This window comes from Mytilus galloprovincialis, chromosome 8 (genome assembly GCF_965363235.1).
Source record: "Mytilus galloprovincialis chromosome 8, xbMytGall1.hap1.1, whole genome shotgun sequence".
Lineage (NCBI taxonomy): Eukaryota > Metazoa > Mollusca > Bivalvia > Mytilida > Mytilidae > Mytilus > Mytilus galloprovincialis.
The window spans coordinates 54102516-54128115 of record NC_134845.1 but is presented as its reverse complement, the minus strand read 5'-3'; the positions used below and the strand labels follow the sequence as shown (position 1 = coordinate 54128115).

The 25600-nt window shown below is 32.7% G+C and overlaps 1 protein-coding gene and 1 long non-coding RNA gene across 2 annotated transcripts; one reads left to right on the top strand and one right to left on the bottom strand.

The window, feature by feature from the left end:
- The first annotated feature begins 9547 nt into the window (after positions 1 to 9547).
- LOC143043380 (uncharacterized) lies at positions 9548 to 12371 on the top strand. Its single transcript, XR_012968352.1, has 3 exons — positions 9548 to 9680; positions 10690 to 10778; positions 12136 to 12371. It is a non-coding gene; the product is annotated as an uncharacterized LOC143043380 (long non-coding RNA).
- A 4148-nt stretch (positions 12372 to 16519) lies between these two features.
- Positions 16520 to 18371, bottom strand: LOC143042211 (uncharacterized). The gene has a single exon (XM_076214480.1). It carries the CDS (start codon positions 18288 to 18290, stop codon positions 16671 to 16673), a length of 1620 nt encoding a protein of 539 aa, XP_076070595.1. The 5' UTR covers positions 18291 to 18371; the 3' UTR covers positions 16520 to 16670.
- Positions 18372 to 25600: the final 7229 nt, after the last annotated feature.

The following is a 25600-nucleotide window of genomic DNA, read 5'->3' as shown; positions in this document are numbered from 1 at the left end:
TTAATTTTAAAATGACTGAGTGACGTTTGCTCGACGCACTGGTCAACATCACCATAGCGAATCACATGACTTTAACAATCAGTAAATTCCAGCGAAAAATATCTTTATTGTCGCAAAAAAAATAATACTAGAGTACACGGGAAATGGCAAAGTTCCGAAAGTATAGTCTGATTTATCATTTAATAATAAAAAAAAAGTCCAAACAAAGGGGAGAGGGCGTATGCTCTCTACGCCCCTCTCTGGATCCGCAACTGAGAACTTTATTAATTTGAGAAAAGTGGTTATTCATTTATACCAGAGATAAGTATAAAAGTAGTTAAGAAAGATTTTGATTGGATAACATAATTAATTAAGCATAATCTGAATTAATTTTAGCATTACATCAAAATCAAACTTATCAAAACTTATCAAAACATCCATAGCTCCCCCTCAGAAAATCAAATGGTTGTTGTATATATAATACATAATTTCAATTTTGCATAATTTTTTAAATGTTCTTTTTTGGAGATTTTCTTTAGTCACTATGTTTTACTTGATTTTGGTACATTGTTATTTTTAAAATCTGTAATTAATATACAGATGGTCAAAACCCGGTGGGATGGGTCGAGGTCCCCGGAGGTTTGGCACTGACCCCTTCTGTTACAGGTAAAAAGGATTGGCAAAAGTTAAGAACTATCAAAAACTGAACTACTCAAAAGCAACAAATGGGATTGTGCTGCAAATAAAAATTGACCTGTATTTCTGATAGTGCTAAATCATTGAACAAGATTGAAAAACATCAGTTGTTCCAATCTCAACTTGTCATCGATTTTTAATTTAATGTAAAAATTGTATTCGACCTTTTAACACCACACAGTAGTGAAGTTTTCATTCATGCAATCGGCAACAAATGTACACATTGTATATATATAGCACCGTTAAAGGTTAAAAGGTCGAATACAATATACACAATTACACATAGAATTTTATTTAAACAACAAACACGTGTCAAGAATTTGAAAATTTTCCAACATATATATAAGACCTAAATTTTTATACAAAATCGGCTTAATTGGTAGCAAAGACTGATTAAGTCATTTTAGCATATGCTAAATTATAATATAGCATATGCTAAAATGATTAAGCTGAATTCTTTTTAGCATAAGCTAAAATCATTTTAGCATAAGCTAAATTCATTTAAGCATAATCTAAAATCATTTAAGCATAAGCTAAATTCATTTTAGCATAAGCTAAATTCATTTTAGCATAAGCTAAATTCATTTAAACATAAGCTAAAATCATTTTAGCATAAGCTTAAATCATTTTGGCATAAGCTTAAATCATTTTAGCATAAGCTAAAATCATTTTAGCATAAGCTTAATTCATTAAGTATATGCTAAAATAAACTTTAATCTTAATTATTATGACCTTGATTCCGCGCCAACATTTATGTATAAGCTAAACAATTCAGCATATGCTAAATTGATTTTAGCTTAATATGCAAAAATGAATTCAGCTTATGCTAAAATGAATTTAGCTTATGCTAAAATCATTTTAGCATATGCTAAATTATAATATAGCATATGCTAAAATGATTTAAGCATATGCTAAATTCGATGTTTATGACCCTAATTCCGCGTCATAAACTAGTTCCTTTATCTTGCAGACCCTGGCAAGTCAATACAAATACAAAAACAACAACATAAAAATTATAACAGTTCCACCTGTACATATATATTTCTGTTTTCTGAATAAGTAACAGTATGTCGTCTAAGTAGGTTAAATTTAAATCATTGGTCTTATCATAGCTCAGTTGCAATGTTAATATCAGACCATATGAATATTTGGACCGTACGCGTACGGTCTGGACCGTATGCGTACTTTCTTCAAAATACACATACAGTCGGACTGTACGCGTACGGTCTGCGTAATTTGAAGATGTTGTTCACATATGTAGCAGGATCTGCTTACCCTTCTGAAGATCCGAGATCAATCCCCCAGTTTTTGGTGGGGTTGGTGTTACTTAGTCTTTAGTTTTCTATGGTGTGTCTTATGTAATATTATTTGTATGTTCGTCTTTTTATTTGTTAGCCATGGCGGAATTTTCGATTTATGAATTGACTGTCCCTCTGGTATCTTTCGCCCCTCGTTTATTAGATAAAAATGCATATTACTACGGAAGCCGATAAGGGCCATTCAAAAAAAAAAATTATGTCGTAATTACGACATAGCATGTCGTAATTTCGACATAACATGTCGTTACAACGACATCGCTATGTCGTAATTTCGACATAAAATGTCGTAATAACGACATACACTATGTCGTTTTAACGACATAGCTATGTCGTAATAACGACATCGCTATATATTTAATAGAATATGTATTATGATTGACTAAATGACACAGAAATTAACAACTATAGGTCATCATAATGCCCCCAATAATTAGAAAAGCCCCCGCATAGTCAGCTATAAAAGAGGGACGGTCGAAAGATACCAGAGGGAGAGTCCCCGAAATGCTGTGTGGCAGACAGTGTTATTAATTAATTATTAGCTCCCTTGGTTAAAAATTTCATATTTAATGTATATCATTGTTAAATAATTTACATGAAGCTTAATAAGTATATTTTTGTTAATTGCATAGCTTTTGCTATTTGAATTCATTGGTTAAAGATATATATTTATATTGTAACAAGTTTAATTTTTGCATCGTCGCAAAATCTCTGGTACCTTCTTTGGTTACCTTCTGTAAGAAACTTATATATTTTATAGATCCAATTGAAGTTAAACAAAGTTCCGATCGTGAAAGGGTTATATAGCCTGTCAAAGTCCATATAAACTTCTATTTGTTTCAGTCCTACCAAGGCAAGCCAAGCTGTCCACCTTCCTGTAAATAAGCGCAAACTACATGGCTTCTTGTAATAAGGGTGAACTGAAGTATTGATTGTTCTATATCTTCTTTCAAACGGTGGGCACGATGTTCCTACAAGCCCTAGGATTTAAAACAGAATCTTCAAAATTTCATCCACAAAACAAAATAAAAATGTTAGAAAACACGAACCAATATTAAAACAAAATCAATATATGTTTTAAAAGTTATCAAAGGTACCAGGATTATAATTTAGTACGCCAGACGCGCGTTTCGTCTACATAAGACTCATCAGTGACGCTCATGTCAATTTTAAATTATGTTTTTACAGCTCTTCATCATTTATTAAGTAATACCTAGTTTATTTGAGGATTAAAATAACAAAGCTATGTGAAAAAAAAACGGATGTCCAACGTTACATTTATGAAAAACTGTTTTAACTCTTATGTAAAGTGATTCTATTTCTTATTCTCTGATCTTTTTGATTCTTGGCAGGAACAGCGACACGTGTCGGTTCTTTGTGGCGTTAACGCCGTTATTTTGCCAAATTTCATTTGACTCGGTGGCTGCATATTAAGCTGGAATAAGAAAAATGTCCAACGACGTATTTCGTAAACTCAACGACTGAAAGTGAATTTTATAAGTAGATATAGCAGAAAATGAATAAAAAGAGTAAGACACTATTAAAAACAAAAGTACAAATATTTGCCTCATTGTTCGTGAGTTCAAATATTGCTGATTCAATAAAATCTTCTCTTCACAGTCGTTTTTCTAACGGTAGCCATTTTGTCCAAGTTGATATTTCATTTTCAAAGCAGTTAACGCGTATTTTTTTTATAATTGATCAAAACAAAAGTTAGATACACGACGAGCAAAAAATGCCAAGATTCTTTTCTTATTAACTACATATTTGGGTCTTCAAGGAATAAAATGATTCAACACACATTACAAAACGGTAGCCAATTTGTCCAAACGTCTGAAAACGTCTAAAATCCGAAAGACGCTAATTTCCGACGTTACATGTGCTAAAGTTTCAATTAAATGTTCATGATAATTAACAACAAATCGTGTTATGAAATTTGGAAAAAGAGGTTGATGATTGCTGCAGAAAAAAAGAATAGTGCATGTTGCTATAGACTCCGCCCGGGGACATAGGTTCGACACAGGTTAAATTTTTCAATTTTTATTAATCGTTTATAGCTTTTAACAATTTATTTAATAGATTGATTGATTGTTGGTTGCTTTACGCCGCATTAGCACAAAAAGGCTATATCGCGGCGATTTTATTTAATAGAATGGGGAAATGGGGAAAAAATCACATGATCTTCGTCCACTTTTTGCAAAGACAAATTGGGGACACCAAGACAGTCTTCTAAATGTAAAATGCGAATTGAAATTTATGTTGCGGAAGTAGACAATTTGTAGTCGTCACTTCAGTAATGTGCAATCACCAATAATAAAAGACTTAATACCAGTTCACGGAATGTTTTAATTCGCGATTTGTCCTGTTCATGTTATAACTGTCGTGATGAAAGTAATTCCTGTACTATCGAAGCCGGAACTTTTCGTCAATATAAACTTGTGCATGAAATGGAGGTAATTGAAAGACGAATCCCAAACAGCGACGAAAACTGTTTCATCGAATTAATAAAAACCCGGGATTATATTAACCGTTTTCGCGGACGATCCAGGAGTAGATTACTATATTTTAAAATGTATATCAGAAGTTGAACACTATAGATGACTTGGGAAATAATTCTCAAGCCAAGGTTCAAGTAATTGAAGGGGTGTATTTCGGCAACTTGTGTGCCAGGGAAAACACAATTCTATTCAAATTTAACCAAGGGTAAAAATGTCCGATTTACTTGCAGTGTCAGATATATTTGAATTGGAGTTGAATTAAGATATAGAAATTTTACAATGACAGATGATATGCACCTTGAAAGTTAAACATCCTATGAAAAAAGTTTTGTACATCTCAAAATTGTTTTTTTTTATTGAAAACCGTATACAAACTTCCTCCCATCTTTCCTTCCTACATTACTTGCGACAGTTCTTCATTTTTTGTTGAAATAACTTAAAGGATAAACATTATTAAATCGACTCATTTCCACAACTTTAGGTAACTTATGATAAAATGACATCACAAAACGAACAGAACCAGAATCAACCAACATATAAAAAACCGAATCAAACTTGCAAAAATTAATCGAAGTCAAAAACCCTCTTCGACGCCGCATTTTAAGTGTAATGTGGTGTTGTAGGAACATCGTGCCCAACGTTTGAAAGTAGAAATATAGCAATCAATACTTCAATTCACCCTTATTACAAGAAGCCATATAGTTTGCGCTTATTTTACCTTGGTAGGACTGAATGTCAGACCACATATTATAGTTCCACATATTATTCTTCCAATAAATTGAAGTTTATAATGTCTTTGACTGGCTTTATAGCCTTTCACGATACGTCGGTAGTTGAATGAACTTTAATGGATTCTATAAAATATATAAGTTTCTCACAGAAGGAAACCAAAGAAGGTAACCAAAGATTTTGCGACGATGCAAATATTAAATTTTACAATATAAATAAATATCTTTAACCAATGGATTCAAATAGCAAAAGCTATGCAATTAACAAATATATACTTATTAAGCTTCATGTAAATTATTTAACAATGAAATACATTAAATATGAAATTTGGAGTTTTACCAAGGGAGCTAATAATTTATAAATAACACTGTCTGCCACACAGCATTTCGGGGACTCTCCCTCTGGTATCTTTCGTCCCTCTTTTATAGCTGACTATGCGGGGGCTTTTCTAATTATTGGGGGCATTATGATGACCTATAGCTGTTAATTTCTGTGTCATTTAGTGTCTTGGCAATCATAATACATATTCTTTTATATATATATGGCGATGTCGTTAATATTACAGAAATGTACGACATAGTGATGTCGTTATTTCGACATGTTATGTCGAAATTACGACATAGCGATGTCGTTATAACGACATGTTATGTCGAAATAACGACATCGCGATGTCGTAATAACGACATGTTATGTCGAAATAACGACATGTTATGTCGAAATTACGACATGCTATGTCGTAATTACGACATAAAATTTTTTTTTTTAAATTGGCCCTTATCGGCTTCCGTATATTACAGATAAACTTAGCTGAAATATCTAATTAGTTTTAAAAGTCTATTTTAAATGAAATCAAAACTTGCTATTTTAATTACCTAAAACATTCGTGTTAATCTAATCTATGAAGCTCATGTATATTTAGCATGTCGGTTAATACATGAGATTTAATAATACTCACTGAAATTGAAGTTATTGAAAGTAAACATGTTGGAAGAAAAGATTTTAGAATATTTATGCTCTTTTCTACAAAAATTGTCAGATTCGGGACAAAAACTATGAAAAAAATCAGTCGAAAATACAATAAAAAACATAATAAAATGTGTCGAAAACTAAATTATGCTAAAACGAATAAAGTAGATTTGTTACCCTAATAAAACATTTTGTACCAGTTGTTGATAGGATCTTTCTCTATTATATAAATGTAGAGTTGATAATATATTTTACTTTATTTACCTAATTTTAATAATATTAATTTGTAAATTTAATAAAAGATTATTTTGATGAATGCTTGTCCAAAAGTTAGACTGGTTCCCGATCGCAATATTCAGTATGTTACACATATATACCAATATAACTTGAGAGAGTATGGCTATTAGCTTATTACCTGGAACGTCGCACCGGGAAACAGGGGCGGATGCAGGAATTTTCGAAAGGGGGGGGGGGTGCTAACCCAGGGCACCCAGGGCAAAGGGGGGGTGCAAAACATATGTCCCGATACAAATGCATTGATCGGCAAAAATAAAGGGGGGGTGCGCACCCCCGGAACCACCCCCCCCCCCCCTGGATCCGCCACTGCCGGGAAACAGGATCGTGTGAGTTCGTGGTTTAGTGGTTAAGACCGATGGCTACAGTCCTGAAGGTCCCGAGTTCGATTATCACTCGGGTTGCTAAAAATATCAGTACATCAGAAGAGTAATTTTCACCCTCTCACACACATCTCTTGTATCCAGACCAGAGTTTAAACTAGAATGGGTACTTTGGGGGCCTCGGTTGGTCAAAGTTGTCCCCTACTTTGACCTGGAGATCAATCTTCTGATATCTCTCTGGTCTGTCTGTTTCCACCGAGTGGCCAGGTGGTTCTCTCCGAGTACTTCGGCTTCCTCCACCATAATAACAGACTTCCCGGTGTCCTACACGCTCCCTTGGACGGTGTTGGGTGGGGATTGTTCTGGTGGTGGGATAATATTGTAAAGGACACATCTCCATTAATCCTTAGGGAGCATAGCCAGAAATTAGGAGTGGTTTTGCTAATTAATATTCATAATATGTAAATGAGAATTGTACCACGTGATAGTACTTTGAACTGGACTGGCTTGATAGGCTTGACATCATTAAAATCTTTAAAACACGGATATTATAAGTTGCCCGTCACAGAGTCCTTATTTACAATCACTTTGATATTTCCGTAAAGTTGTCAGGCGGTCAAAATCGAAACAATGAACGCGAATTTAGTGAATGTTTCGTGCTTTCGTGAGTTTATTCTTCTTGAAATAGGGACATTTTAATTTTACGTGGGAACCTAGAGTTCAACGACTACACATACAAGGTTTGGACTTGCTATTCTTTGGAAATTCAAGTTTCATATTTCACCCCGGCAACCTGTTTTTGTAATGACCTTGTAAGCCAATTTTCAACACGAAGTTTGCAAATTTGACGTTTCAGCCATTTTAGCCTGTATTTTACACTGCAATGTTAAAAGCCTCTCGCTTCGATTTTTAAAATAGCTCAGGAACCTGTATTTCTGCAACAACAGTCATTATGTTTCGTTTAAATGGTGTATATTGTTGTGTATATTCATTTTCTGCCCCGGCAACCTGTCTATCACTTAAATTAAAATTAAAACAGACATTTTTTCAAAATTCCCTATCATTTTAATGTTATTTCCGTGACCCGTATCCGATTTCTTTAGTATAATATTCAAATAAGCAAAGTGGCGTTGATTTCTGGATATGGTGTACATTGATCCGCTGTACCCTTGCAGTCAATCAAGGGGTGCGTCTTAATTGGCGGAATCTCAGTACATACATTGCCATAAGATAGTCTAAAAATAACCCCTATGGTCCAAATACATTTATGGACCAGTTAGTCCTAGACCATTGAGTATACTCATATGGTCCGACTGTATGCGTATGGTCGGACTGTACGAGTAGGCGCATATGGTCCAAATACTCATATGGTCTTGAACATATGTATATATACAAATGTACATGTATTTATCTATGTAAAAAGGGCAAATGTCCTTTTTTTAAAAGCGAAAATGTCCTATGATTTGAAGCGCATGTGTCCAAATAAAAAAGCGCAAATGTCCTATGAAAAAGCGCAAACGTCCCGTGCCGTTCTCAGCAGAGCTGCCTTGATCTATTTTGTAAAAGTTTGTTTGTAATTTCTTTAAAAGTATTGCAAACGATTTCAAAGATTTCTATGTCATATTTAGATTCTGCATATCAAAAATCAAAACTGTCAAGTTTTTTTCTTCTTATAGATATATTGTCATAACGAGAACATGCTAATAATACACGCACGCAGTCGCCCATCAAACCATCCGATATAACCCTTATCATCTCTTCTAGATTATATTACCGTATTACTTACTTACTTAATCCTCTTCATGTTCTTGAACACATAAGGCATCAACAATATTACCGTAATACCCACTTTAAATCATCAGTAGCTCTATACAACAATTTAGTTAGGCTCCATCGTTTCTATAACTCTTAAAAAGAAAACAAGCACATCCAGCTGTTGTATGAATACTTTTTCCGTATACATGTACTATGAAATTACACCAATTGCAGCAAAAACGTCAAAACAAAAAAACAAAAGAATTTCCAGTAGAAATAATTTTTGTGGAACTTTAAAAATGATTAATGAGGCTTGAATCTTTTTTTGCAACGGATTTGTTCTTTATTCTAATGTTTTCCATAGGCGTCTATCATTTGGTAAATTGTTCGGCACGTCTTTGAATGGTGTATGAACATCAAAGGGTAGGGTTCGACTGGTCCTTAAACAAAAATGTGCATTACTTCAGCGTAAATCGACGTCACACTGAACTCCGAAAACATCAAAACGAACCAAATTGAAAGAAAAAAAATCAATACAAAACTAACGAAGGCCAGAGGTTTTTTTTCTTTTGATTAATCAACACAGCACCAGTGCAAGTGCTTATATTACAAAGAAAAACCCGATGTGTTCTGTTATTTTCATTGATTTTGGTTACCGTTGTATTCGTGAATTCTCAACTGTATTAGTATACATGTATTTATGCCAATACCATGGTCTGCTTAAATGCAATAGACAAAGTGTCCAAGTCTTTCGGGACATGTGACGAAATTGTTGTGACATTATTCATAAAACTGATGCATGGTTATACTTTTCTGTTAAGTATTGAATCCTGATTTAAATGAAAATATATTCAATTTGCATGCTTTTAATATAACCCAAATTAATGTTGCATGAGGGAAATGTTAAGAATGGATATGACTGCGCATGCCAAATAGAAAATATTAAGTAGTCTACGACATGGATATTTGTTTCACAAATGTACGGTTTTTGTTTTATCTTATTATTTCCATTTAGGATGTCTAGAAGGCTATAATGCAGAAATCAATTCAACATGCAAACCATGTACAAACGGACGGTACGGTCGGAAATGTCAAAATAGATGCAAATGTATCAGCAATGAAAGGTATTGACTATGTTTGTATATTCATATCATGTCTATTTCAAGTTTAATAGACAAGTAATAATGTGATAATCATATACATTTTACAGCAGTTGTCGTTTGTTTATTTAATTTATACGTGTCTCTCGTTTCTCTTTTTTATATGGATTAGACCGTCGGTTTTCCCATTTGAATGGTTGTACACTAGTAATTTTGGGGCCCTTTATAGCTTTTTGTTCGGTGTGAGCCAATGCTTCGTGTTAAAGGCCTTACGTTGACCTATGTATGTATGTATTTAGTCATTCTATTCAAACATGACAACATATAACTTAGATACCAACTATTAAGAAAACAGTATTCAATTGACGTGATAAGCGGAATAAAAAATCAAAAGAAAATATTTCTATAAATATTGCTATCAGTGTCAAAGAGTTATTATAAACCTATTGAAATACAATTGTAAACGAGAAAAGGAGGAGATTAAAGGAAATTTGAATACATAATGGACATACGAAAGGCGCAAGCCTTAATTTTGTACAGAAGAAACCTATATAACATTAGCTACATTGACAAAGCAAATGTAGCCAATAGTTTGTGTAAACTACTCAGGGGTTTTGTTTTTCTTCATAATATACAAATATCGTAAATGCCGCTAAACCCGTTGCAACAGGCCGTCCTAAATTATATGCCAAACTTATTTTTACTCATTGCTGAAGGAACTGATTGTAATATAATGATAATAAATTGCTATCTTGCTTTGCCATTGTTTTTGGTTTTGCGTTCACGTTGTAATGTTGTGTTATGAACTGATACCCTATCCTTGTTATTATGAAAATGTTTGAGGAATTCCTTTTCTAGACTTAAAAACCTAGTTATTTATCAGTAACATTTATGAAAAAATGTACATACTTTGTTTTATCAACTCCTCCTACAGTTTTCAAATATTATAATGTTCGGTTTAGTGCTTAATTCTTATCAAATTTAGAACAAATTTCGGCCGACTTTAGTTTTATTGCTTTTCATAATTTTATAGGTGTGATCACATAAGAGGATGCATTTTTGATGGGCAGACAACCAAGAGAAACTCTGAAAATAACAATACTACATCAAGCACGTATACTGGTAAATTATATTTTCAAATGTTGGAGCTAAATCATCTTAAAACAAAACAACATATAAACACAATCTTATTCTTTTCAATGTCATTTTTGTCGAGCCTTCGACTTTTGTCGAAAAAGCGAGCCATAGCGATCCTACATTCCGTCGTCGTCGTCGTCGTCGGCGGCGGCGTCCTCAAATATTCAGTCTGTCATGTGTCTGTGGTTAAAGTTTTTGCAATTTCAATAACTTTCTTTAAATAGCCTGGATTTGTACCAAACTTGGACAGAAGCTTGTTTATGATCATAAGAAAGTAAATTTTGTAAAAAAAAGTCAATTTTTTCCGTATTTTACTTATAAAAGGACTAAGTGTTTCTGCCAGTAAACATTACATTCACTCTGTGGTTAAAGTTTAAAAATATAATAACTTTCTTTAACTAGTCTGTATTTGTAACAAACTTGGACTCGTTTATTCGTCCGTCCGTCCCGCTTCAGGTTAAAGTTTAGGGTCACGGTAGTTTTTTATGAAGTTGAAGTCCAAACAGCTTGACACTTGGTACACATGTATCTTTCTAATCTTATTGCCAAATTAGATTTTGACCCTAACTTCATAGTCCACTGAACATAGAAAACAATAGCGCGATTTTATTTTTTGCATCCTTGTACTATGGACACAATCTTGTTTTCTCAAATACTACTTTATTGATGCGATGTTATGTGCCTAGTGAATCTGGAAGACGACTTCTTCTCGTATTCCAATGCTGATGTGTTGGCGTATGCATAACTCGTCAAAACGTGCAATTTGGTTTATTTTTTGTGTGGTTTTGTTTGTTTTTGTATTTATCTATGGGTTTTTGTGGTTCCTTTCTCTTCAAGATATTTTGGGTTCCTGATCTTTCAGTTGGTTATTTTTAAATACATTTGAATCTTCAAATGTATATCCCTAACATTTTGCTAGGTAGTTTTACTTTGATAGTTGAGGGAAATAAGACCATTTTGTACTTCTTGTACAAAATGTATAGTATGTTCATCTACATAATTTTGTATTTACTCAGGTATACTTCTCTTTCCTTGGTAAAATTAGAGACAACTCTCCACAAGAAACCAAATGACGCAGAAATTAACAACTATAGGTCATCGTATGGCCTTGAAAAATAAGTAAAACCTATACCATATAGTCAACTATAACAGGCCCCGAAAAGATAAATGTAAATCAATAAAAACGAGAATTACGAGCTCTTGATCAGTTATATACAAAATGTGGCAGGGTTAATGCATTCTACATTTATGTTGACAGTATCATGTGCAAAAACAATTTTAGTTTTCATCAGACAAAATATGAATTATTTTTAACTAGTCATAATTTAAATGTATTTACCAGATACAGAAGGAAGCACGTCATCTGTCAAAAACAAAGAAAAAGGCGACATTATAATTTGTGAGTATTTGTGACAAATAATGAAAGTATTTCACTCTGAAATGTAAAGTAAGTAACGACTGTACAAAGTATATCTCTAAATACATATGTATGGTAGGAGACTAGAAAAAAATGTCGTCAATCGATTGAGAGAAAACAAATCTGGGTACGAATCAAAAGCAAAGGAGACACATCGACTTTAAAAGGGAACCCGAGCTACAATAGGAACATTGACGTGATAAAAAAAACAAACGCCAACATACATTGAAACGATCTACTTGATAACAACTGGCGTATTTCTTACTTGGTACAGGACATTTTAAGAAAAGTGATGGGTTGAAATATTATTTACTATTTTTTGTTAATAAGTACGGGATGGTTCTATTCCAATATGATCACGTTTTAGAAAAAAAATTTGAAGAAATTTTTATTTATTTTCAGCAATTACAATTTGGGAACTTATATTCATTATCATCATTATAATTCTCAGTCTGATTATTTTATTTGGACTGTCACAAAAGTATAGAAAAAGACAAAGAAGGACTTTGATAAGTCCAATTAATCATAATGAAATAGAAGCACATGAGATCAGAGAAGTTGAAGATAGAACTGAAAGTGTTTATCACGAAATAGACGAATCAGCTATGAAAACTTTATCACCTAGACAATCATTCCATCATTCGTACTTAGAAATAAGAAACAGTCTACATAGCACAATACACACAAAAGCAAAAAGCAGCACTAGTTTAGCACGTGTAAGCTCTAAATCTAAATTAGTTCGACAAACAAGTCTTCGAAGACAACGACACAGTACAGAAGGAAGCTCCAATGATATAAATAGTGCAGTAAGGAATGAATATTCGGATGGATATCTCCTGCCAATAACACGGTCTATTGCGAAGCTTAGGATATTAAAAACATTTTCTGAAAACCGGGAAATTATGTTTCCAAACATTGAGAAAATAACAAGCAAACCAAACGATGAATGTATAAACAAGGAATCTACCGGTATAGGTATATGCAGATCGATGAGCTATAATAAACTTGTGTTGAAGGACATAAGAACCACGAGGATCGATATCGTGGACAATCCGACTTACTCTGAGACAGTGCATCTGGATCCCAAATACACAACATTGTCGCCAAGGAGAAGAACATTATAATTTGCGAAATAGATAACGAAATTGTAGTATAGGTTAAATAAAATAATTTTAAAAATGCATACTAAAGTTTCAAAAAACAAAATAAGTTGTTGTACAAGTATTTCCATCTTTCAATTTTGAAATAACGATATTATGTGTAAATCGTACACCCGATCGTAAAAATAATAACTTAAATAATTGGTTTAGATGTGTTAAACGTTAGATAATGTTAAATAAAACGCTATAAAACTTTGATCAATCACCTACAGCTGAAATCTATACTATTAAACGAGAAGACCTTATTTTGTGTGCCGATTCTCTTCTTTCCACAATAAATTAGATTCAATTATGACTCTGTGTTTTTTAAGGTACCATGCATAGTTGCATTTGTCATCTATTCTTATGATCATTCAGTTTGGGGTATTTTTGGAGAAAAACGAAAATGAAGGCTTCTGGATATTGTTTCCGTCATCAGACCAACTTTTAAGTCTTACAAGATATCCGGATTTAAACTTGCACATAATTTTCATAAGAGTACTTGGGGACAGGACAATTATTTTCGAGTTAATAGAGACTCTCTATATAGTATAGCAGTGATAGCCGTGGAAAATTTCCTGAACGGGAATATATGATACATGCTATATTGAGAATTCCTAACGGAAAATACCCTTTAATCCAGTGACTGAGTAGAAAAAGTTCGGTCCTTCACCATTTAATGATAGATTTTTGTGACATAAAGTAGAATTGTCATGATGAAAATTAAAAACAAAATGGCGATCAACTTATGACCTACCGAATTATACTATTTATCGGATTTATTATCACATGAGCAACACGACGAGTGCCACATGTGGAGCAGGATCTAGTTATCCTCCCGGATAACCTGATTATCACCCCCATTTTTTTGTGGGGTTCGTGTTGTTTATTCTTTAGTTTTCTATGTTGTGTCATGTGTACTATTGTTTGTCTATTTGTCTTTTTCATTTTAAGCCATGGCGTTGTCAGTTTATTTTCTATTAATGGGTTTGACTGTCCCTCTGGTATCTTTCGTCCCTCTCTTATAACTTTTCACAAATAACTTTCCGATTTGTAGAAAATATCATATTGAAAAAGGCAAACACATGACACTATGATATAATTCTGTAGTGCTAGTTCTGACCTTCCGTTTTTGTTGTTCTTGACGTTTTTTTTGTTTTGTGTTTTCCGTTGCTGTATTAGTACAACAATCGACATAAGGTGTAGACCTATATATTGTCAGATCACCAGATAAAATACCACAAGTTTGTTTTCTGTTATTCTGTAATAAGTAATAACATCGTGTTAACTTTTAGGACCTTTTTGTGAATATTATATCACTGATTTAGAGTTTGAAATATTGAAATGGAAGTTGGTATTTTCATTCTTCATTCGTGTTGAGGTCACTTTTGATATATCATTTATGTAAGTTTTGTTTATCTTGTCATAGCTAAAATTTGGAGAGCAGAAATCTCCAAAACTTGGTATAACCTTAGTATTTATAAGTTTGCTTATCAAATTTTCAGAGACTTGTTATAAATTTTCGTTCGAAAAATCTTGTCGATATTATTCGTAGATCTGGGTATTGATAGGAGATCCTTGATTGAAAATTTTTATTCAGTTCATAACATGTAAAGAAACGAGACGATTTACAGCTTGTCAAATTGGTTGAAGACTGTGTGTTCCACTACACATATCACTGCAAAAGTAAATCAATCGAAAAATACCAATCTTTGTCTGAATTTGCATGATTTTTTCTCAACATTCTCTCTGTGTCTGAAATATTTCAAAACATCTGATAAGTGTCCTGATTAATCTCGACAAATTCTCGACTGTCTTGAATTTGTCTCGGTCAGTCTTAAAGCTGTCTGAATATATAATGACATTGAAATGTATTGAAACTATCTCAACAGTATATACGTTTCACCTGATTTGTGTAAAGACACATAATAAAACATAGCTTATCATATCAACACTTTGACGTTTGAATTTTTACTTTATTCGTACCCATATTTTATTAATAAAAATATTTACATTCACAACTTTTTTTTATTGTAATAACAGTATTTTATATAAAGAGAAGTTAAGATAACGATATATATAATATATTGGTCACGATTTGTAAAGCTCAAACTTGTCCAGTAAATGAAAGACACAATTCAAAATGCTCAGAACATGTCAAGCCCTAATGAAAAAAAGAATGTCGAGATCCTGTCTTGAAATTTCAAGACAGTATTCAAATATCGAGAATTTGTCAAGAAATGTTTTGACCATATTCACAACATCGAGATTTTGTCATGTAATTTAATCAAAATTTAGTATGAATTAGAAATTCCCAACATCTTTTTTTACTTTTGGAGAATTTTTAGTAATTGTTCATGCAAATTGAGACAAAAATTGGTCTTTTCAGACTTTTGGAAATTGTCAGTGTACATGTAAGTGTTTGGTTATTCAATGTCACTAGGTTGCTGTCTTATATCCTTTATCACTTGATCTGTATGACCAAATGATGATAATGTAAGATGTATTTGCACCAGAATCATAATAGTAGTAAATCTAACCTTAATAGTACATTTCTGCTAAGCAATAAAACGATAAACACAACAAAAGCACAAACCAAATAATTTATATCAAGTCTGACCCTCCGTTTCGTAAGAAAACCATGTTTATGTCATTTATTATATACATTTAATTAAATTACAATCTTCTGTTCACAAAAAATATACACACATGTATCATTTTTCATTTCCAAAGAGTGCAAAATAAAGACTTAACTGAACCTTCATCTTCAGTCGAAATAAAATGAACTCAAACTTTAAACTGTATTTGCATTGTCTAGAAGCTCGACAATACTACTGAATCGATTTTCCTTTGCAATGGCTACAGGAGACTTTCCAGAATTATCGGTTATATTGATTTGTGCTCCTTTATTAAGCAATATCTTAACTATTTCAATATCACCATTGAAGCATGCTTTATGAAGAGGAGTTTCACCAGATAAGTCTTTTGAATTTATATCAGCATTTTTCTCAATCAGTACGTTAACAATATGTGCATGCTTATTCATACATGCAGTATGAAGAGGGGTAATTCCTTTTGTATTTGCCCAGTTGATATTGGCACCATGTTCAAGTAATAAATTGATTATATCCGTATTCCCAGGTGTGCAGGCATATTCTAAAGGTGAACACTTGTATTTTGTACATTGCGCCACATTTGCATTTGAAACCAAAAGTGTCTCAACCACACTTATATGATTTTCTTTGCAGGCTAACATAAGGGGAGTAACTCCATCTGAATTCGAAATATTGACATCAGTCTCTAAATTCAGTAGCATCTTTACTATGTCATTATTACCGTTTGCACAACTGAAAAAAGAGCTGTCCATCCATTCTTAGTTCTCTGTTTGTAGTTGACATTCTTCTTCAAGAGAATATCTACAACATTTTGATGCCCGTTAGAGCAAGCTTCGTGCAATGGCGTCACCTTATGCTTGGTTTTAGAATTAATCACAGCACTGTGGTCAATTAACAAATAAACCATACGTTCATTTCCATGTCTACATGCTATATGAAGAAGTGACTCGATTGTTTTCTCCTTTACATTTACGTTCGAAAGATTTTCTATCAAAATAGTTGCTATTTCTATACCATCTTTCTCGCAGGCCGCATGCAGCGGTGTAGAACCGGTTAGTGTGCTTTGATTTATATCCGCTTTGTATTCGATAAGAAGCTCCACAATGTCTTTATAATTCCCAGTACATGCATAATAGAGAGGAGTTCTTTGTAATATGTCTAATGCATTTACATTTGCTCGAGCAACTATTAGCAATGAAGCTGAATCCACCTGTCCATTCATGCAAGTTAAATGTAGCGGTGTCAATCCATTTTTGTCTAGTATATCAACATCAGATTGATGGTCAAGCAGTATCTGTACGATTGGTGTTGAACCAATTAGACATGCTATGTGAAGAACACTTTTGTGTTCCCTCGTCGTATACGTTTTGATGATATCCACCAAGTCACCCTTCAAATTTGTGAAATATTTAACGACTGAGATTTCGTTCTTTTCACATGCATAGAAAAAAGGTGATACTTGGTCCTTGTTTAAGATGTGAACATTTCGACTATATTCAACAAGACATTTGACTGTTTCAAGATGACCATTCAAAGATGCCAAGTGCAAAGGTGTATTTCCGTTCCCATCTGCCCGATCAACAATTCGTGTGTCAATCTTAATAAAATGAGAAACATAATCTTCATAACCTAGCGATGAAACAACGTGTACAACAGCAGACAAACCATTTGAATTCGTTTTCGACGGAATTTTCTTTCTAATCTTATTGAGGTGGACTAACCATTTTTTTCTGAATATTGTAAAGTGATTTTGATAATTTCCAAAGACATCACTATACTGTCCTTTGGCAAGTTCTCTTGTAAGACGTGTAAAATAAGCCTCTTCATGTTCCGATCTAATTTTTATGGCAAGAACGGTCTTTTCCTCGCCTACACATGCCAATCGTACTTGATTCATGAACACAGCACTTTTACAGTAATTAAGTACCGATATTAAAAATGTGTTTGCAATGCAATAAAGAACTACAGTTTGCATATTTTCATGGATAAATTCGAAACAATCGTTATCAACCTTAACATATGTGTCAGTCAAAGCAACGAGATGGCTTATTATAAGTTTTTTCGATGGACGTATTTGAAATCCAGATTCTCTAAACAGGGATTTTATCAACTCTTCATCTTCAATGTCATTAAGAAATGATTTTTTGTTGATTTTTTGTTTTATAGCAAGCACAGCAAAAGACATATAACGTACTTGTGATTTTTCCTCGTAATGATTGATTTCTTCTTGAATATATTGAACGGGCATGGCAAAAAAGCTTTCAATTTCATCAACGTTCTTCGATGAAAAGTCCGAACATAAAGAGGGAAAAAAAGGAAACATCATTACACTTTCGTCATTTAATGGTGCTACGTCACCTCTGTCGATGTACGCATCAAAGATTTTTCGTTTTTCTGTCAGAGTTAATCTCAACTCTTTTGTATGTAAATTGCATAAGAGTGCTGAAAATCCAAAACGTTCATATTTTTCAGGATGCCAAATAGACTTTCTGCAGGTTAGTATTACTTTAGTTTTATCGTTATTAATTAAAATCTTTTGAATGAGTGGACCTTCTTTTTCCCATGCAATTGATTCAGCCTCATCTAAGGCATATTTCCCAATGAAATCATCAATGATAAATACTTGGTGTGTACCTGGTATATAATATTGAGTAATGTCTGATGGCTGTCTGGCAGGCACAATTTCATAATCATATTTATCTCTTAATTTAAAGGCAGCATAGTAAGCAAAAGCTGATTTACCTGTCCCCGTTGGTCCTATAATAGTAACTACCTTTTCTGACCTAATGCGACATACGTTTTCTGCGGCATTTGTTACAACAAAGTTATTACTAAGTTTATTTCTCCAATTTTGTATTGTTTCTTCTTGCAATTCTGTAGAGTAAAAGGAAAAATTTAGCAAATAGCATTAAGAAAAAGAATACGAAAAAATAAACACAATGTATTTTGTTGAAAACAACGTTCTCAAAAAGAAAAAAAAAATGTTATACCACCGTGTGTCCATTTTTAGGATATCTTGTTACATTTGTATAAACGTGACGTATTTATGTGAAATTTGTAAGTTTTTTGTTTGTTTGATAACCTGACTATTTCACATCGGTCTTCCGATTCAGATTTATTTTTGAATGCACAACATTTTCACAAAAAATCAAAGATAATATATCCCCAAAAAAGTACTTCTCTTGACATTTCTGGCAAATTATGTCAACAAAAGATATCTATATATGTCATTGAAGAGGCGTTTAAGAAATTCGACGGATATCTATTTATTTCAGTTTTTTAGACCGACTATATCTGTCTTTTAAACATCACAAACATGATAAACTTAAACTCATTGCATCATTTTATTTTTGTTCTAGAAATGCGGTTCATATTTACATGATTGAGATGTATTGTGCTTAAAGTTACCAGACCGATATCTTTTAGTATCGAGCGTTTAATTGGTTTACTGATGATAAATAAAATCGCATCAAGTATACTAGTTTGTAATTGTGTTCGTAAGATGCGCGTTTTGTCTACATAACTCACCAGTGAAGCGTTAATCACAACAGTTAAAAGGCCAATTGAATTACATGTACATATATAGATGAAAAGCATTAAAAATTGAAAACTCAAAAATGTTGTGTTAAATATATATTAGAATATAATAACATAGTTGTTTCGAATAAGTAAACAATTTATCATCGGTGAAAAGACAGAAACAACTGGCACGTCAACCAGCAGTGGCATCGACCTAATGTACATAGATGTAACATCAAATTCCGCATAATTACTCTCTTAGTTAATTGATGAAACATATCTGAGCACTATTTTTTACAAAAAATGTCTCATCTACTAAAACAAATTTACACAATTGAGAAACTTATTGTTAAACATATGCATGTTTATTTCTTTAATAGTAATCAAAGGTACTATGTCTATAATTTGATACGCAAGACGCACGTTTCGTCTACATAGGACTCATCAGTGACGCAAAACAGTTTAATAGCCAAACGAGTATAAAGTTGAAGAGCATTGATGACCCAAAATTCTAAAAAATATTTGTACGTACACTGTGAGGTGTGAAATGATGTATGATTTCTTAATTATGACAATCACTGAATGTTTTACCTTTCACACGGTACGGAACTTTTCCTTTATATTCTTCGAGTTTGGTTATTTTTTCCTTCAATTCCTCTTTTTCAAATTCAATGGCATCAATTTGTTTTTCAAAACTCGATTTTTGATTGACTATTAGAGAAACCAATTTTTCACCAAATTCATCTATCGGAACTGTTTCCAAACCTACAAAATAAAATGTATACAAAGACTGTCGTAAGATTTCTGACTTGTTTTCGTGTATCAGAGGCAAAAAAGAACCGAACAATAATTTAATACAAAGTTGAAGTCTATGTATAACCACAAACTATTTGACGTCATACATTGTTCTCTTTTTTTAAACCCTAGGAATATACAAGCAATGAAGCTGGTAGCTTATTTTACTAAAACTCAAATATCATCAAAATGATTTTTTTCGGGATAGAGCAAGATATGAGAGTGAATTTTAGTAACATAAACCGTCTATAACATTTAAAGATAATTTTATACTTAAGAATAGAGACAACAGATACAAAAGTACAATCAAACGCATAAATCGAAAATAAATTGACAACGCCATGGCTACGAAAGAAATAGACAACAATTGTTCCGGAAGATCCTGCTCTATATGTGGCACCTATACTGTTGCTTATATAAGTACACAACCGGTGATTAGTCTAATTCGGTAGGTCACATTCTATGGGAAGAGGACGGGATTGTAGTATCTAAAACGGGAACATAGCTGTTGGCTTCTGTCAAACATATGTTCCAAATGTCAACCATCTCAGGATGGTGTCCATGAAAATACGGAGAAATGTATTCAACACATTTAATAGCTTCCTTTCCTTGTTAAGAAAATCATGATACGAAATCCGTATCAACTAGGAGGTATATGTGTTCGATGGATTCAACAAAGTCATCACATTTTGATTTATTTAGTAAGAAAACATCTTCTTTATCATGTTTATATTGGAGCGTCAAGTTTCGGGATACTGATAACTTCTTTTCTTATAGAAGAGCATGCTTACGTCCCATGGGTTAGTTGAAAAAACACGTGCATTTATTGCGTATCCTTCTGTTATTAGGAATTTGCATTATCTTTCAAATACGTAGCTCTACGCCTGTTAGAGAATTTATAAGTTCTATTTGGTTTCCTCTATTTCATGAGTTTTTTATGAAAGTAAAAACAGATTTTTTTTAGTGTAATTTTCAAACTATTATTTTCAATGTTCAACTTTGGTCGATAACTTTGCTTTTTTACAGAGAGTTTACGCTGGTATCATCACCTCAGTGGTCGGTGATTTGGTACGCCTATGATTTATTATTTGCTTTTTCTTTTCGATTATCCTTTGATCTATTGATATAGAATTAAATACTAAAGATTCAAACACTATGAGGCAAAGTTAACTTTCGATGGATTTGGTTATTCGTTAAATTGAGTGTACTTTTCTATAATCATAAAGCTCGTCATGTGTTAGGTTAGTATAAAGATATGTAATTGTTCAAAAGCATAATAAATCAGTTTCAACTTAGAATTATCTCTCCATGTGTTAGGGGTTTACACACCATTTGCTTTTAATTTGTATGGGGTTTAAGAAATGTTGATAAAATTAAACTCGTGACAGGCCTTCCAACGAAACAAGTTTAAAGGGCAGTTCTTTAACACTTTGTATAAGAAAACTGAAATTTAGAAATATAATGAGAAAACCTTTTGATAGGAACACTTAGTATATAGACAAAAGGTTTACAATTCATCAGGAAAAGTTTACATTAGATAATTTTGGTAATTCGTGTAGGTCTCGTTTGATCATACATTTTCGTATTGGTTTACGTGTTCATAAACTGTTTGCTTTCTACTTTTTGGGTATGAACAATTTGTATTAGAGCAAATTTAGAAAATCTTCTTGGACGCAAGACATGTATCAAGTTTTATATTTCTAGCATTGTATTCTTATTAAATAAAGAATTTTAGCTGATAAAAGTCAACTCTGTATAAAATTTAACAGGATGGACTTTTAAATGCTTATATCAAAAGACATTCTGAGTTACAGAAAGCATGATTCTGATTTTGAATAAAAGATAGTCCACAGTGTTGACAGTGGGTTACTTGCCAATATTTTTTATACCCCTTCCAAATTTATTTCTCCATGTTTCATGCCTCAAATTGCAAGTTTTGGGGAAAATTACACTGTATAAAAATTTGATTTCAGAATTTTAAAGGAAAGTAGTGATTTGGTCCAGCTGACAAAAGGTTAAAAATTAGCACTTCGGAAGCTGTGAAAAGATTTCAAGACGCCCTCAACATTTTGAGTTAGAGCCGATGAAGTTTTCGTTAACTTGGATATAATTTGTCCTAAAAGTAGTTCAACAGACTGTAAAAATTTCATTGAGAAAGCCCAGGTGGGTTTTGTTTAATTTTCATTTATGTTCTAAAAGAAATGCACTACGAATTAATTGTCGTCTCGGACCAAGAAGGCTACAGGAGCTGATGGTTTTCCAGTAAATATAGTAAAACAATGTAAATCTTATATTGCACCACAGCTAACAACTCTTGTAAATTTCTCAATAGAAAATAATTAATTTCCTGATAAACTTTAAGAAGCCCTATTCACCCCCTTCATAAAAAGAGTGACCCATTATTAAAAACAAATTATAGACCAGTAAGTGTCTTACCCATATTTTCTAAAATCTTTGAAAAAAATATTTAATCCATTTTTGTGTACAATTAGACGTGGACATGGATGTCAGACCACACTTCTAAGAGTATTAAAATTTGGCGTGAAGCTTTCGATAAAAACCAGTTCATTGCAGCGGTATCTTTCTAATGCCCCACAATATCATGCTAGATAAATTATCAGCATATGGTTTAACCCCCTATGCAGTTCCTCTTTTAAAGTCCTATTTATCTAATCGAAAACATTAAAGTAAAGTCTCTGTTCTGAGTGCTTGGGAAGACATCCATAAAGGCGTACCACAGGGTTCTATACTAGAGCCATTGTTGTTTAATACATTTATAAATGATATTTTTCTTTTTTTTAAAATGGTAGTCTATATATCTATGCAAATGACAATACTTTGTTTTTCTGTACTCCAGATTTTGACTTCTTAATTTCAACTTTGGAATCTGAGTCTAAAAATTGAGTGGTTCGGGTGAATAAAATGCAAGACAAAATCTAAATAAGTTTCAAGTTTTGGCTGTTGGCCTAAAGACCTTTGAAAAAAACACCATGTATACGTATTCAAAAATCGAACCTGACATGTGAAAAAATACAGTAAAATTATTAGGCTATCAGTTAAATTTTGATGTTCAGCTCAATTTGTAGGTGGGCATCACATTAATTAATGTTTTGAAACGTTAAGGCTCAGTTTGGGATAGATTTAGTAAACTTACTTTTTTTTGTATATGAGGATTTAACCAGCTTGTACGAGGACCTCTTACTTAAAAATAAGCTGCCCTCCTTGCAGATCAGACGAATAAGAATAATTGCTCTAGAAAGTTTTAAGATTATAATTAGTATAGCTCATGCGTGCTTATATAATTTGGTGAATGTACAAAAATCTAAATACTCTGTTAGGTATGTCAATATTCTGGAAATTTGTATTATAGGTTGTTTTAAATGTCAAATTATATACTTATAAAAATAGATGTTCGATTTTTTAATTGTATAACATTTAAGATCGTTATACTTGGTTCAGCATAGATTGATGTGATTTATTTTAACATTATAATCATACTGATTAAGGATATCTGTTATTCAAAAAATTTATTGATAATTACATTTAATGTTTCCCTTTTTATGATTGGTTGGGCGTTTAGAAAAAGGTGTCTAAAAACTGGATCAGGCAAGTTATCATGGTTATGTCTGGTATTTAAATACATTATTGTTATTTTAAAATTGCTTATCACACAAACAGATTATTATCGGAAAATTACCACATTAACAATATATTTATTGTTATATAGGAACATACAATTTACTGAAACAAAAAAACACATTTCTTTATGATTACTAAGCATTGAACACACTTCTTAGGTTTAGTGCCAAAATAAATTGTATTATTTGTTCGAAAACAATATATTAAGAAACAAACTTCAGAGCTTCATATAATTATCTCCAACGTGTATCATGCTTAAAATATTATTGTGACCATTACTTTGATAAAGTAACAAACCTGTGTGTTTGCGTTTCATTCGACATAAACAAGGTTGCAGGATAGGTAGCGCCAAAAATATAACTGCAAAAAATATTTGTAATGATTCTCATCATTAGAGACAGAACTTGCTGAAGTCAAGCAAGATATGAAGCAAATAGAAGGCAGAGTAATTGGATCTGAACACGTAGTTAAAAACATTGAAAACAGATTTGGCTTTATAACGGAGGAATTCGATAATATGAGACAAGAAAATATGGAACTAAAAGAAAAGCTTCTCGAAGTTCAGTCAAGGTCGATGAGGGAAAATCTTCTTTTTGGTGGCATACTCGAAGATCCGAGGGAAAAAGAAGACTATGATAATATTGAAACGGAAACAGTCCTTAAGAAATTTATCAAAGAAAAACTTAAGATAAACGATGAAATAAAATTTCATATTGTTCACCGTCTCCGACCACGCAAGGACGCTAAACCAAGAACCATAGTAGCTAAATTTGAAAGTCGAAAGGATAGAAACAAAGTTCTTAGAGCTGCCCCTGCTAAACTGAAAGAGACATCTTTCAGCGTATTTGAGCAATACCCATACGAAATGGTAGAGAGAAGAAATGTTCTATGGCCTATTTTTAAACGAGAACAACGTTTAGGAAATCATGCACGTCTTAAGGAAGACAAGCTATACGTCAATGGTCACAGAATATATCATGAAGATGTAATTGAAGCTCAGAAAAATGCATCCAATGTACCCAACAACCCTTCGCAAGACAACATGTACCCATCTCAACAAGGCAGTCAATTTCTAAGGGAGCACTTTGGCTCACGAGACGAATCAAGAGCAGGTTTTGGCCGTCCCCGTCACATGTAGGACAGGCAAACAAGAGGACAGTTGAACTTTAAACCCAGTATATGTAACAATTTTGACTCATTAAATATTTCATGCTTAAATGTATGTGGCCTAAAAAGTCGATTATTATTTAAAGAATTTACTGATTTGATTGAACTAAATGACATTTTTGTATGTATTGAGTCAAAACTAGATGATTTAGACATGCTTAACTTGCCTAAGGAATATGATTATTTTACCAAAAATAGAAAAAAATTTGAACGAAAATCTGGAGGTATAACAGTTATTTATAAAAAATGTTTACAAAAAATTCTTACATTTATTAACACAGACTCTGAGTTTGTACTTTGGGTTAAAGTAGATATTCCAATGCAATCAACTAAAATTATGTTTGGTTGTGTTTATGTACCTCCCGAAAATTCAAGGTACTCCTCCAAGGATGCCTTTGATGAAATTGAAACAGAATTAATTACGTTAAAAGATCAAAGCACTGCAACTGCACTACTTGGCGATTTTAATGCCAGAACAGGGTCTCTTTGTGATTATATTATTCCAGACGATGAACT